The sequence below is a fragment of the Diuraphis noxia genome, unplaced genomic scaffold, assembly GCF_037042655.1.
Source record: "Diuraphis noxia isolate RWA-SAM2 unplaced genomic scaffold, SU_Dnox_SAM2 contig0001, whole genome shotgun sequence".
NCBI lineage: Eukaryota > Metazoa > Arthropoda > Insecta > Hemiptera > Aphididae > Diuraphis > Diuraphis noxia.
In genome coordinates this window covers 25,921,528-25,934,311 of record NW_028301711.1, presented here as the reverse complement: position 1 = coordinate 25,934,311, position 12,784 = coordinate 25,921,528, and the positions used below count along the sequence as shown (strand labels likewise).

At 25.8% G+C, this 12,784-nt stretch overlaps 2 protein-coding genes across 2 annotated transcripts; one reads left to right on the top strand and one right to left on the bottom strand.

Annotated features, from left to right (window-relative positions):
- Nucleotides 1–546: 546 nt before the first annotated feature.
- Nucleotides 547–7,139, top strand: ArgRS (arginine--tRNA ligase-like protein). Its single transcript, XM_015524133.2, has 10 exons — nucleotides 547–783; nucleotides 3,207–3,435; nucleotides 3,688–3,940; nucleotides 4,000–4,313; nucleotides 4,816–4,920; nucleotides 5,076–5,254; nucleotides 5,327–5,495; nucleotides 5,564–5,871; nucleotides 5,939–6,083; nucleotides 6,744–7,139. The coding sequence occupies exons 1-10, from the start codon at nucleotides 640–642 to the stop codon at nucleotides 6,851–6,853; spliced, it is 1,956 nt and encodes a 651-aa protein (XP_015379619.1). The 5' UTR covers nucleotides 547–639; the 3' UTR covers nucleotides 6,854–7,139.
- A 3,907-nt stretch (nucleotides 7,140–11,046) lies between these two features.
- On the bottom strand, nucleotides 11,047–12,672 carry LOC107173556 (uncharacterized). The gene is made up of 2 exons (XM_015524139.2): nucleotides 11,645–12,672; nucleotides 11,047–11,559 (listed from the first exon to the last, which is right to left on the bottom strand). Exons 1-2 carry the CDS (start codon nucleotides 12,577–12,579, stop codon nucleotides 11,526–11,528), a joined length of 969 nt encoding a protein of 322 aa, XP_015379625.2. The 5' UTR covers nucleotides 12,580–12,672; the 3' UTR covers nucleotides 11,047–11,525.
- Nucleotides 12,673–12,784: the final 112 nt, after the last annotated feature.

Here is a 12,784-nt window from a genome sequence, read left to right as displayed (position 1 = left end):
TTATTGATATAAATAATAATATTCAACACAATACTATAAATTGTGAACTGTGTAATTGTTTAAACTATTATTTTATTTCCGTCACGAAACAATTTTTTGTTGGGAGTATTCTCAATTCATCTTTTAAATACATCTTGAAAATTTAATTAGAACAAACAAATCTACTAAATTTATAAAATTGGTATTTAATTAAGTGAATTATTGTGAATTCATAAGTCCCTACACGAACATGTCCAGAGGAGTCCAATATCTTCGGGTACAATAAATTTAAATACAGAGTGATTCTTTTATCAAACAACACTCATTATTTCAAAAACTATTGACTTTTTTCAAATTTTTGTTTTTCAAAATATACCTATACATTTTGGATACACAAAAAAAATTAATGATTATCTGTGATAAATATTTCAAAACATTGAATCTATTACTCAAGTCGCTATCACAAGTAATATAGATAACACTGATAATGATAAATGTATGATTATTATTATCATGTCATTATTCATTATCATCTGCTTCCTAGCTTATTATCAAACATTATCGGCGACTCGGCGTTCTCTTTATTATTTACCTTGGCACGTGATTTTGCATTAATTTGATTTATTGTTTGTGACAGTATTCAACTTTAATAAATTAAGTATGGACGCTATACTCGACACGATTCCTCAATTAATCAAGGATATTGAACAGCTGGAGGACTTCAAAGCGGAGAAGGAAAATGAACGGCAATTATTGGAATCTCAAAACCAAAAACTCAGATACAGGTTGAAGTTATTAAAAGAGGTTAGTATCATTGGCTATATAACTTTCATTAGAGTAAACGATTGTTTTGAAGCAACAACAGCACAAAAAAGTTTTCTACTTCCCTGACAAATTCTGTTGAATAATCAGAGAACGGGTATTTAGCTTTTTACATATTTTGATTGGCTTTATGCAACTTGACAAGTATGAAAAATGTGGACGACACGCAGATAGTAGGAAAATATTTATTTAGCAATTTAAAACATATTTGAAACATAAGAGAATGTTAGGTCTATTTTTAATATTTTAGAATATACTAGTTTTTTATTGATTCAGAGGCATTGAGTATTAACATCCCAGATGATATTCATTACATAAAAATGAGTATTTTTATCTATTATCATCTTCAAATGTTTGCTTTTGACTGTAGTCGAAATGATTTCCAGATCATCTATTAAAAAAATACCAAACAATTTTATTTTTTCAGTTATAAATCAGTTTTAGGGTATAATGTAATATTTACCATTATTATGGTATGTTCTTTTTTCTGTGTTGTACGTTTATAGTCTGAGTGAAAACTCTGAACAATATGTTTAACGAAAATCGATTGTTGTATTAATTAAACATATATCAAATTCACGGAATTCACATTTCACTGAAGATTAACACAATTCACATTTAACACACAGATTAAGACATAGGTAAAAGAGATAGAATTTTTTATGAACTACGAAGTGCACAGTCAACAATAAATAAAACAATTTCAGGAATGTAATTTATTTGATAATAATAGGCAACCATTTACAAATAAACAAACATTTTCATCATAAATCTCAAAATGTCTGTTTAAGCACCTCCTGGGGTTGGGCCTATCTCTTTTTAACTTAGTTTATCCTCTGCCTATAAGTCTAACATATCTCTGTATCAAATTTCGATGCAATCAGTCCAGCTGTTTAGGGATGCATAAAGGACAAATAGACTGACAGAAATCCATTTATATTTATATATTTATATAGATAGATTCTATTATTATTCATTAAAAATTATATATTTTGTTAATTTCTCAAACTGTGATTTTTTCTAGCAAAATGTTTTCCTAGATCAAAAAAAATTATTTGATGTGAGATTGATATAAGTTAATCACTCAATTAATAAAAAATGTTATGTTTAAATAATTTACTTAAATAACAGTTACTTATTTAACTACCTATTTTGAAAAAAAAAATACATCAACATATTTAAATTTTAAGGAATATTTAGCAAATATTTTAAGGCTTTTTAAAACATATTAGCATCATATTTTAAGCTTTTAAGAACCTAAATATCCGCTTTTTAATGATGACCATTGATCACTGTCTGTGAAGGGTTTGTTAAAAAATATATAATATAATAATTAATAACTGTCGAACTAAGTAACCATAAAGCTATAGGTACATGTCCACATAACATTTTAGATCAATGATCAAATATTTTTTGTAAATTATAATGATAATTATTCAAATAGTATAGGTATTATTTTTTATGTCGGAAATCTTTATAACTAGGGCTCTGATGTTTATGCACTTAATAAACTACTGCAATGTGCATGCATTTTATTTAAAAATGCCAAAAGTCAAGTAGTCTTGTTCAATACATCCTAAAAATTTTGTTAACAAGTTTAGAAATGATATTTTTTCAACGGATGGTCTTGTTTTATATTGTAAGGTGTATGCAACTAAAGTCTATAACGTTGGTACTATTAATTTTGAATATACATTCCGGCAAAGTTTATAGCATGGAAGGGATGGAAAAAAATTTGAAGGTTAAGGATCTTGCATTCATCAAATATACTCCGATAACATCAGTTGATGTAGAACAAAGTTTTTTGCACTACTAACATTTACTTACTGATAACAGACACATTTATAAATTTGATCAAATTAAAATAACCATAGTAGCACAGTGTGATGCTAATAATTTAGTAAATAATAATGTAAATTACAGTAAATACAACGCTACAACGCTATGTAGGTAAATTTAAAAATGTATTTAAAAAAATTATAAATAAAAATAACTAGTAAGTAATAAAAATAAAATATTTATATTTTGTGAATTATAATAACATTTTTTGTGCATATTTTTGTGTTTTATTGGCTAAAAACGCATATTTTATATTTCTTAGTGCATATTTTGATTGCATATTACAGTATTTTTAAATGTATAAACATTCAAGCCCTACTTATAACATTGAAAATTTATTCTATTACCTTAATAATTAGTGTAGGTGCTCGGTGCCCATTCAAATACTATATTTTAATAATTATTGTATTACAAATATTTCCTACTCTGTTATTAGTTATAAAATTAAATATACATTTTTAGATATATTTACTTTTGTATCATAGTATTAATATTTAAAAACAGTCCAATATTTTAAATCTTGTTAATTTACATAAATATTAAATCTTGTAATATCTTTTTTATAGGCCGGGGTTAAAGAATCTAATGAGAAATCAAACATGGACTTGATAAATATTGAAGAACATGCTATGATTAATATACATTCTGTATTAATCAATTTGTTTTCAAATGCTATTAAAACAGCATATCCAACTTTAGAAGACATTAGTCAACCTGCAGTATCTGCTAGCAGTAAATTTGCCGACTATCAGTGCAACGCATCAATGCAAATATGTAAACTTTTGAAAGCAAAAGGTAATAATTAAGCCATTATTTTAAATTTTAACTAGTCTCAATAGTATGTAATTACTTTAAATATATATATATATATATTATTTATTATAGAAGATAATGATTTAAAATGTACAATAAAATATGTAATTGATAAATACATTTTGCAATTATATTTCATAACTGATTCAATTGTGTACTTTTAAATTATTAAAATACCATGTATTACATTGAAAATGATTTATATTTATTTGATAAAATAAATATATATTTCAGGTGAAAATGTGTCGCCTAATGCAGTAGCTAAAAAACTAGTGGAATGCTTGGAACAATGCGATATTATCGAAAAAGTAGATGTTTCTGGACAAGGATTTATCAATGTATGGTTAAGTCGTAATAAGCTTAGAAAAATTTTACACTATGTACTGGAAAATAAATTGAAACCAAAACCTTTATCTAATCGACTGAAGGTTGTTATAGACTTTTCATCACCCAATGTTGCTAAAGAAATGCATGTCGGTCATTTAAGGTTAGTAGAATTAATTACTACAACATTATAAAACCATTCACTTTTGTTTGTTAATTTAGATCAACAATTATTGGTGAAAGTCTATGCCGTGTATTTGAATTTATTGGTCATGATGTATTGAGATTAAATCACATTGGTGATTGGGGAACGCAATTTGGTATGTTAATTGCTCTTCTTCAAGACAAGTTTCCTGATTACAAGACTGTTTCTCCTCCTATAAATGATCTGCAACAGTTTTATAAACAATCAAAAGTACTTTTTGATAGTGATTTAGAGTTCAAAAAACGGGCTTATGACTGTGTTGTAAAATTACAAAGTATGTCACCTGATCATGTTCAAGCATGGAAATTGATTTGTGATGTATCAAGAAAAGGTAGGTAGTGTTTATATCACACAATATTTAAACATAATATAAAGATATAGGTACAAGTGTGCTATGCAGTTTACCATAAACTTTGCTTGTTATATTGTTATTTTATGTAGTATGCCACTGTTAAATGATCAACATCTCCAAACATAAGAATTAATGTATTTAATTTTAGTTGAGTATTCAATATTTAATAAACATCTTTCTTTAAGTATTCAATACCATAACTTGTCAATTTTAAAATTGTTAATATATTTATAGTTTTTTGTTACATTTATTTAAAAAAGTTATGTTAATTAATTTTGTTTAATACATATTTTTAAATTATAAAACGATACCTTTTAAAAATGTTGTATGTTATATGTTGTTAAAGAATTCATCTAAAAAAAAAATATTTATACTGAATTTACAAAAGACATTAAATGACTAAGTAGCTGCAGTAGATCACATACAACACATTACCAATACATATAAACATATATTATTTAATTTTCAAACTTGTTTTTAGAATTTCAAAAAATATATGAAAGATTAAACATCAGTGTCATTGAAAGAGGAGAATCATTTTATCAAAGCCGCATGGAAAATGTAGTTAAAGAACTAGAAAACAAAGGTATTCTTAAAGAACACTTATAAATATTATTTATTTATAATTAACTTAATTTTTTAAATCTTAGTTTAATCTTCCAAATAGTCTGAATTCCTTATAACTATAAAGAAAATTTAAATAAATCATAAAATTGCTATAATATTTAATTTGATAATTAGGATTTTTGGAGAATGACGATGGTAGAAAAATTATGTGGAGTCCAGATTCATCAATACCATTAACCATTGTAAAGTCTGATGGTGGATTTACATATGATACATCAGATATGGCAGCAATAAAACAAAGAATCGAGGAAGAAAAGGCTGATTGGATTATTTATGTTGTTGATGCTGGACAGGTATAAATAATTTAAAATACCTACTTAAACAAAAGCAATTTTTTTATATGACCAAATGATTTTTTCTATTAGAGTGTACATTTTGAAATTTTAAAAAAATGTGCGATTCACTCGGGCATTTTAGATCCATCTAAAGTTCGCATGGACTTTGTTGGTTTTGGTGTAGTATTGGGTGAAGATAAGAAAAAGTTTAAAACTCGTTCTGGTGATACAGTTCGTCTAGTTAGTCTTTTAGATGAAGGTAACGTGCATATTAAATAGTTTATTTATTATGTTTATTTGTTTGATAAAATACATTTTTCGCAATAGGTTTAAAAAGAGCAAGAGATAAGCTTGTGGAAAAGGGTCGAGACAAAGTATTGACCGATGAAGAATTGAAATTAGCAGAAACGGCAGTTGCTTATGGTTGTATTAAGTATGCTGATTTATGTCATAATAGAAGTCATGATTATGTATTTTCTTTCGATAAAATGTTGGATGACAAAGGAAATACAGCTGTTTACTTGTTGTATGCTCTTACCAGAATAAGATCCATTATTAATAACTTGGGTACTTATACTCAGGACTTAAATGAGCCTATTTCACTTGACCATGATAAAGAATGGAAACTAGCCAAGGTATTATTTTTATTATTTTTTTTATTTTTTTATATTTTTTTTAATAATTATTAATTTTATCCTATAGACTTTGTTACGGTTCTCAGAAGTACTAACAAAAATCACTGAAGATTTTTGTCTCCATCATTTATGCGAATATCTTTATGACGTGGCTACAACATTTAATGAATTTTATGACAATTGTTATTGCATTGAAAAAAATCCTCAAACTGGTAATTTTGAATTTTTTTGCTTACAAAATAAATGAATACAACCCATTTAATTTTGAAAAAAAACTTCTATTAGAGTTCTGAGTTAAAATCCTACTCCATGTATATTTTTATCCTCTAACTTAAGATACATTCCTATGACCAACTAACAATCTAGATATTTTAATAATGTATCATACATTACTTTTATGTTATCAAGGTATATTAAATAATTTATTAACCTAAATCAAAAATCAGAATAATCCTAGATTTTTTTAAATTAAATCATAAAATTCATAAAATGTTTTACTTAGATATATTTTGTTTCATAACACGTTTAAATATTATAAATGCATTTTATTTATATCCAAATATTAATAACAAATAATAATGCTAGTTTATAGAAATTGCATATTTCTAATTGTTGCTAATTTAAAGTATAATCATTGTGTTGATTATATTTATATCCCAAAAACTATAACTTAATCTATGCATTTCAAATAACTTTTGTTAATAAATTATTACAAACATAATTTGTATGGTTGTTCTAATAAATATTGTAAGCACATATATAGTCCTATTGTTTATAAACTTAATATCCACCTTGATACCGCTATATTTTTTAATATAATATAAATATGGAAAATTTATAGAAAAACTAAATTACTAACACAATATTTTCAGGTGAAATTGTTAAAGTGTATACTGGAAGAATATTGCTGTGTAAAGTAACTGCAGAGTACATGGATACAGGATTAAATATATTGGGCATCAACACGGTATCTCGAATGTAGTATACTTAACTGTATACATACAAAACACTACTTTTTTAAACATTATTTTGATTTATACTTAGTTTCATCTTTTGAATGATAAAGTGTACTCTAAAATGAATATTTATAATATTTATCTGTATTTTATTTTAATTAATTAATTACTTCTGAGCTCATATATAATACATCATAATATTGTATAAAGTTGAAAAATCAAAATTATCCTTGTAAATTTTAATCCGTTCTTGAAAAATTTTAAAGAAAACTAATGTTTATTTAATTGGTATTAAATTATTTTAAAAAATAATTTTGCATTTGAATAATTTTCTTGGTGTTTTTACATGCATTACCTTGATCAGTTATTTAATTACTCATATTCATTCTCTTAGTATTTAATTTATTAAATCCTCTTTAATTACATGTAAGTTATTGATTTTGTTTAATTTTGTTTAATTCAGATTATTTATTTATTCTTATATTAAACATTTCTATCCATTTGTATTTTAAGCAAGAAATTAAAATTTTTATGTTAATTAATTCGGTTTTGTTGTACATTTTAGACTAGCTGTAAATTCAACTTTCATATTCTATTAAACTAAATAGTAACGTTTATGATAATTCAATCTCTATAATATACAATTCAATAGTTTTACTTATTGTAATTATTAGGAATTGGAAATTATGAAAGCTAAAAAAGAAAAATATGCAACAAAAATCAAAATTTCCGACATATGTTTTCATGTTGTTATAAATTTGGACTAAAAGAAATGTAAAATATTGAAAAATATATTTATAAAATTTCAAATATGGCAAAAATTGTTTGGCTTTCCGACATTTTATTGAACTGAAAAAATTGTTTTAAAACAATGCTGTGTGTGATAGACATTTAAATTTATTATTAAAATACACAGCTTAAGAAAGAAAAAGATAATTTTTTTCAGAAAGTATTAAATATTTCAAATATGCATTTTACATTTTTGAATTTTAAAACTCACCATTTCTACACCATTCACCACAGCTAGGATTTCTAGCTCGGTCTGCTATAAATCATAAGTATGTATAATAATATGTAACTCTTACAACTTCCAATCCCTTGTAATTATTAGAGATGTTTTGGGTACCTGGCAATTACTTGATGGCCGGGTACTCGGTATCATATTTAAAACTTGACTTTTACTCAATACCTACATTTTTACCTGGCCCTTACTCGGTACCTAGCAAAATATTACATTTCAACTCAACTCATATCTGGTAACTGGGAAACGCTAATAATCTGTGCATACAAAATATATGCATACCTATGATTGATTTAACTGGAAAAATTTAAAATTTTAGATAAATAAATAATAATTTTTTTGGTACATATTAGAATAACTGAAGCGATTGACAATAGCCAATTTATTGTAAACAAATCATTTTGTTCTTCTATGAATACCAAAAATAAATCTTGTATTTACTGTTTTTGTATAAATGTTAAATTATTAACTATTAATTATCATTTATTATAATATAATACCCTTTTATTGTTATTTAGTAACAAAATATTATTATAAATTTTTGATTAAAAATGAAAATTTTAGATACTACTTCATTGTTCACAAAAGATATATTTCATATTTATGAAGTAAACAAGCTGAGTATGGTAACGGTATTGATCACTTTTGCTCGGTTGTCAGGTTAGGAATTTAGTACTAGACACCGATTTATGGTTTGATAGGAAATAGGGCCATATGATACCACTGAGAATTTTTAATCATAGAGTTGTTCCATTAAAGATGCATACCTTCAAATCAAAGTCATTGAGCAAAGATAATGACCACAACTTGCTCTCCTCTAGTTCTGTAGTTGGCAAATGAGTACACAATCAATTTTTGTAAATAACACCTCAAAATTCTGTATTAAAAAAAAAAAAAAACATTTTAACACTGACCTTAAAAAATTATATTACAGCTGATATTACAAGTTAATACCTATAAAAGCAAAAATATTATTGTTATTATCTAGTAACTAGATTCTAGTTCCTCAGTAGCCTTCAAACTTTTCACTCATGACCCAAATTTCTTACATACATATTTTGCACCCCATGTCAGCTGTTTTGGTAAAAGAAAGTTCAAATTGCTTGATGTCTTAGTATGCCATTGCAGAAGTGCTCTTATTATAACTGAATAAATAAAAATTTTAATTTTTTCAGGTAATATTTAAATTTTTATTATACGTCATAATACAAAAAAGTTTTAGGTTTAGACCCAGTGCACACTTACATTATTTTAACGCACAAAAATGCTGTTGCTTTAAATACCATTCTTATCTTCTACAAATATAAAATTTTTTTTTTTTCATATCTCTACATACATAATATAATATTATATTATATAATATACATATAAATATGGATTTTTTTAAATTTTAAACTGGCTTATTGTGAATCAATCTTAAAGCTAACCCCAATTTTGAGTTGCAACCCATAATTTGAAGACTACTATAATATCTGATAGTTTAATTAATTAAAAACAAATAATATTTATTTTCATAAATACAAATAGGTGCATTAAAAATTATTTTGATATATAATTAAAAATTATACATTTCCATATTATTAAATAATTAAATAATAAAATACATCCACTTAGCTTATAAATTTTAAATTTACCTTTTTGTGTTTAAACTATTCAATAAAATATATGTTGTAGTCATAGGCGCAACTAGATCTCTAAAACGAAGGGTGCTAAATCTGTGAATACATCAGAGAGCCGTGGGAGGCAAAGCCCCACACACCCCCTACACATAGACCAACTTTAAAAAATATATTAGGACTTTTTACAAAAATAAAAAAATTAAAAACTATACTATACTACTCTTTTTTTACTACAATGTCAGAAACATATTGAAACATTTTAATTTCATAATCTTGTTAGATAAATAATAATTTATACATTTGAAATCAGCATAATTTTTCTGGGTTTCATGCAATATTTATTCAAAATAGTTTTGGTGTTTATCTGATTGAATAAATCTTTTTCAATATTCAACAAAGATAAATAACAAAATATATTATACGACCAAACAGTTATACAATTTTTCAGGAAATTTCCTATCATTTAAAAACATAAAATTCATAATATTAGGTATATTAGGTATATAATAATTATATATAAAAAACAAGGGGTGATAAAAACCTTTTTGCATCCCCCTAGTTGCGCCACTGGTTGTAGTATTAAATGTTTACTATAAATATTTAATATAACTCATTTAGTAAATATTAAAGGGAACATAATTTACAATCAATTAGTTGTTTAAAAGATAGATATAATCATAATATTATTAGTCTAATTTATTTAAAGAAGTTATAGAAAACAAAATAAGATATACATTTTTAAACTTAAAATAAATAATGCATAACCAGATCACTAATTTTATTGTAATGAATATTAGGCAAAAATAACCTAAATAAAATTTAAAATTCTAAATTGTTTATAAATTATCTATAATTTTAGCTCCAACATATTACAAATTTGCTTATATCAAGAGAAAGTGTTACGGAGCATCGTAATCTATTAACCGACATTATTTTACAACAGCCGGTAGAACCATGCACAATAAAATATTATATATAGGTGTACATAACTCATATTATATTAAAGTTTATATTTATGATTTATGTATCTTAGTGCCTACTTGAGTATAAATGGTTAGTGGCTTGCTATGATTCACACACACCAAAATTTAAAATCAAATACATCCATCTCAAACTGGACAAACTAATTATTTTTTAAATTAAACCCTATTTGATTATTTTTGTGTGGATATGACTTAAACAAAACATGTTTATAAACCAAAAGTTCATAGTTGAATTTAACTTTCCCATGAAGCATTGTTACCACTATCCTCAACTTTATTATTTTAAATTGTATCTATTTTAATATAAGAACAATGACTGAATAGGTACTCTTTAATAATAACATAGATTATACAATATTAAACATTGGAATTCCAGAAAAATATCCTGCTTTAGATTTTAAAATATTAAATTTAAAAAAATGTTGCATTAAAACAACTTAAAAAAATTAGAATTACAAACATGGTACACAAACTTAACATTTAATTATAATATAGTGTTGTATCTTGTATAACATATAGATACAAAATTATTTTTCCTCTAAACTACATACTAGGTATGCAAATATGTTGAATGAGATAATGTTGATTGGGTGATGTATTACAATCTAGGTAGGTAGGTATATAAAAAGAAAATATTGGATGGTACTTAGAGCTTAGAAACAGGATAATAAATTTACTTTGGACATTATCAAAACTCAGTAGCTTAGCCGATAGAAAGACTGTAATATTCATTGATTATACTGTTCATGATTAATTTTATTCTTAAAAGAAATTAAAAGTAGGGAGATACCTACCTATGAATAATTAAACGTTATATCAAAAATGATTTGAACAACATTACTTTCAGACGATTTTTTTATATTATTACCTGATAACCTTTATATTACCTGAAGAAGTATTTCTGTGATTAAAAATTATAGTGCATAGATAATTGTTGCATGTATGGAAATTAACATGCAATAACGCTGAACATTTAGACGCATTTGCAAAAATTATCTAAACAAGTCGCTTTTTTTTCTTCTTGAATTGAATTTACGTTGTTGATAACTTGTGCATTTTCTGTTGAATGATCATCCTAGTTGTCCGTTCCATGTTCGTGCTGTTCATATCTTTAAATAAATTCAATAGGATTAATGTTAGTTAGAAATCAATATTTTTGAGTGTATATTTTTTGAAAGTAAATTAATTACATACTGATGAGCAGCTTCCTTTGGTAATTGAACTTCCGGTAAACACTGTAGATCCTTAATGTTGTCCGCCAACAATGATAGGGAACTTAAAGAATCTGAAGATAATAATAGTAAATTCCGTATCTGCGGTGGTAACTTTTGTAACCACAAACGTTGTATGTTCAGTTCTGATAACTTATAATCCGTCAATTGTTTCATTTCATTTAAAAGAAAAGACGGATATTTATCTTCCAATTTTAAATCGCAAACGAGCTCTACAAGCCTTTCTTGTTCTGATATTTTTTTAAGCAAATGGCTTCTAAAATACATGTACATATTTACCAGACTCATATTTTGAAACACATCCAGAATACAGCATAAAATATCGTGACTGTTCAGTTCTTTCAAGAGGTCGTAATACACTGGTAGGTCTTCAATTAAGTCCGCAGCCAATATTTTTGATTCAAATTGATTAAACCACCCTTTCGGATTTTTCACAAAAAACAGTGGCTGATTAGGCCTAATAATATGATCCTTTACAACTAATGCATCCTCAGTCGGTGTTTTTATTGGTTCAGTCAATGCTATTTTTGGCGTAGTCGATGTTATTTTTAACTCAACAGGAGTAATTCTTGGTCTAGTCGATGTAATCCTGGGCTCAGTCGGTGTAATTGTTGATTCAGTTGGTGTAACCACTGACTTTACAGATGTATTTATTGGTTCATCCAGTTTGATCTTAGGCTTGGTCAATATGATCGTTTGTTTGCTCGACATAGTAGTTGGTTTGCAGGTCGGTGTAATTGATAGCTGGGCTAATGTAATACTTTGTTCGTTCAATGTTATTGCTGGCTCAGCTAGTGTAGTTGTTGGTGTAATCGGCGATGTAATCGATAAATTTATCGGTGTAATAATTGTTGGCTCTATGAATGTTACGTGTTTTTCATTATTGTCGTCCATCATTGAATAAGTTTATTAAATGTTTAGTCTTAAAAAAAATTACCTACTTCAACGTTTTTAAAATGTAATCAAATTAAACTTGGGTTCAACTAAAGTCGTGTAACAAATCTAGCTACATAGGTACCTACATTGGAAGTGAATAAAAAGCGCAAATGCACTGATAGGTGGCCGATAGACTGCGCTTGTGCAAATAACTTATTCAACCCCA

What these genes read in the sequence shown, in the direction of transcription:
- ArgRS (XM_015524133.2), top strand. Translation starts at nt 640, where the DNA reads ATGGACGCTATACTCGACACGATTCCTCAATTAATCAAGGATATTGAA. An exon ending in ATGTTGTTGATGCTGGACAG is followed by an intron (nt 5,255 to 5,326) that starts GTATAAATAATT and finishes TTTTTCTATTAG; the next exon opens with AGTGTACATTTTGAAATTTT. An exon ending in TGAAAAAAATCCTCAAACTG is followed by an intron (nt 6,084 to 6,743) that starts GTAATTTTGAAT and finishes CAATATTTTCAG; the next exon opens with GTGAAATTGTTAAAGTGTAT.
- LOC107173556 (XM_015524139.2), bottom strand. Translation starts at nt 12,579, where the DNA reads ATGATGGACGACAATAATGAAAAACACGTAACATTCATAGAGCCAACA. An exon ending in CCAAAGGAAGCTGCTCATCA is followed by an intron (nt 11,560 to 11,644) that starts GTATGTAATTAA and finishes ATTTATTTAAAG; the next exon opens with ATATGAACAGCACGAACATG.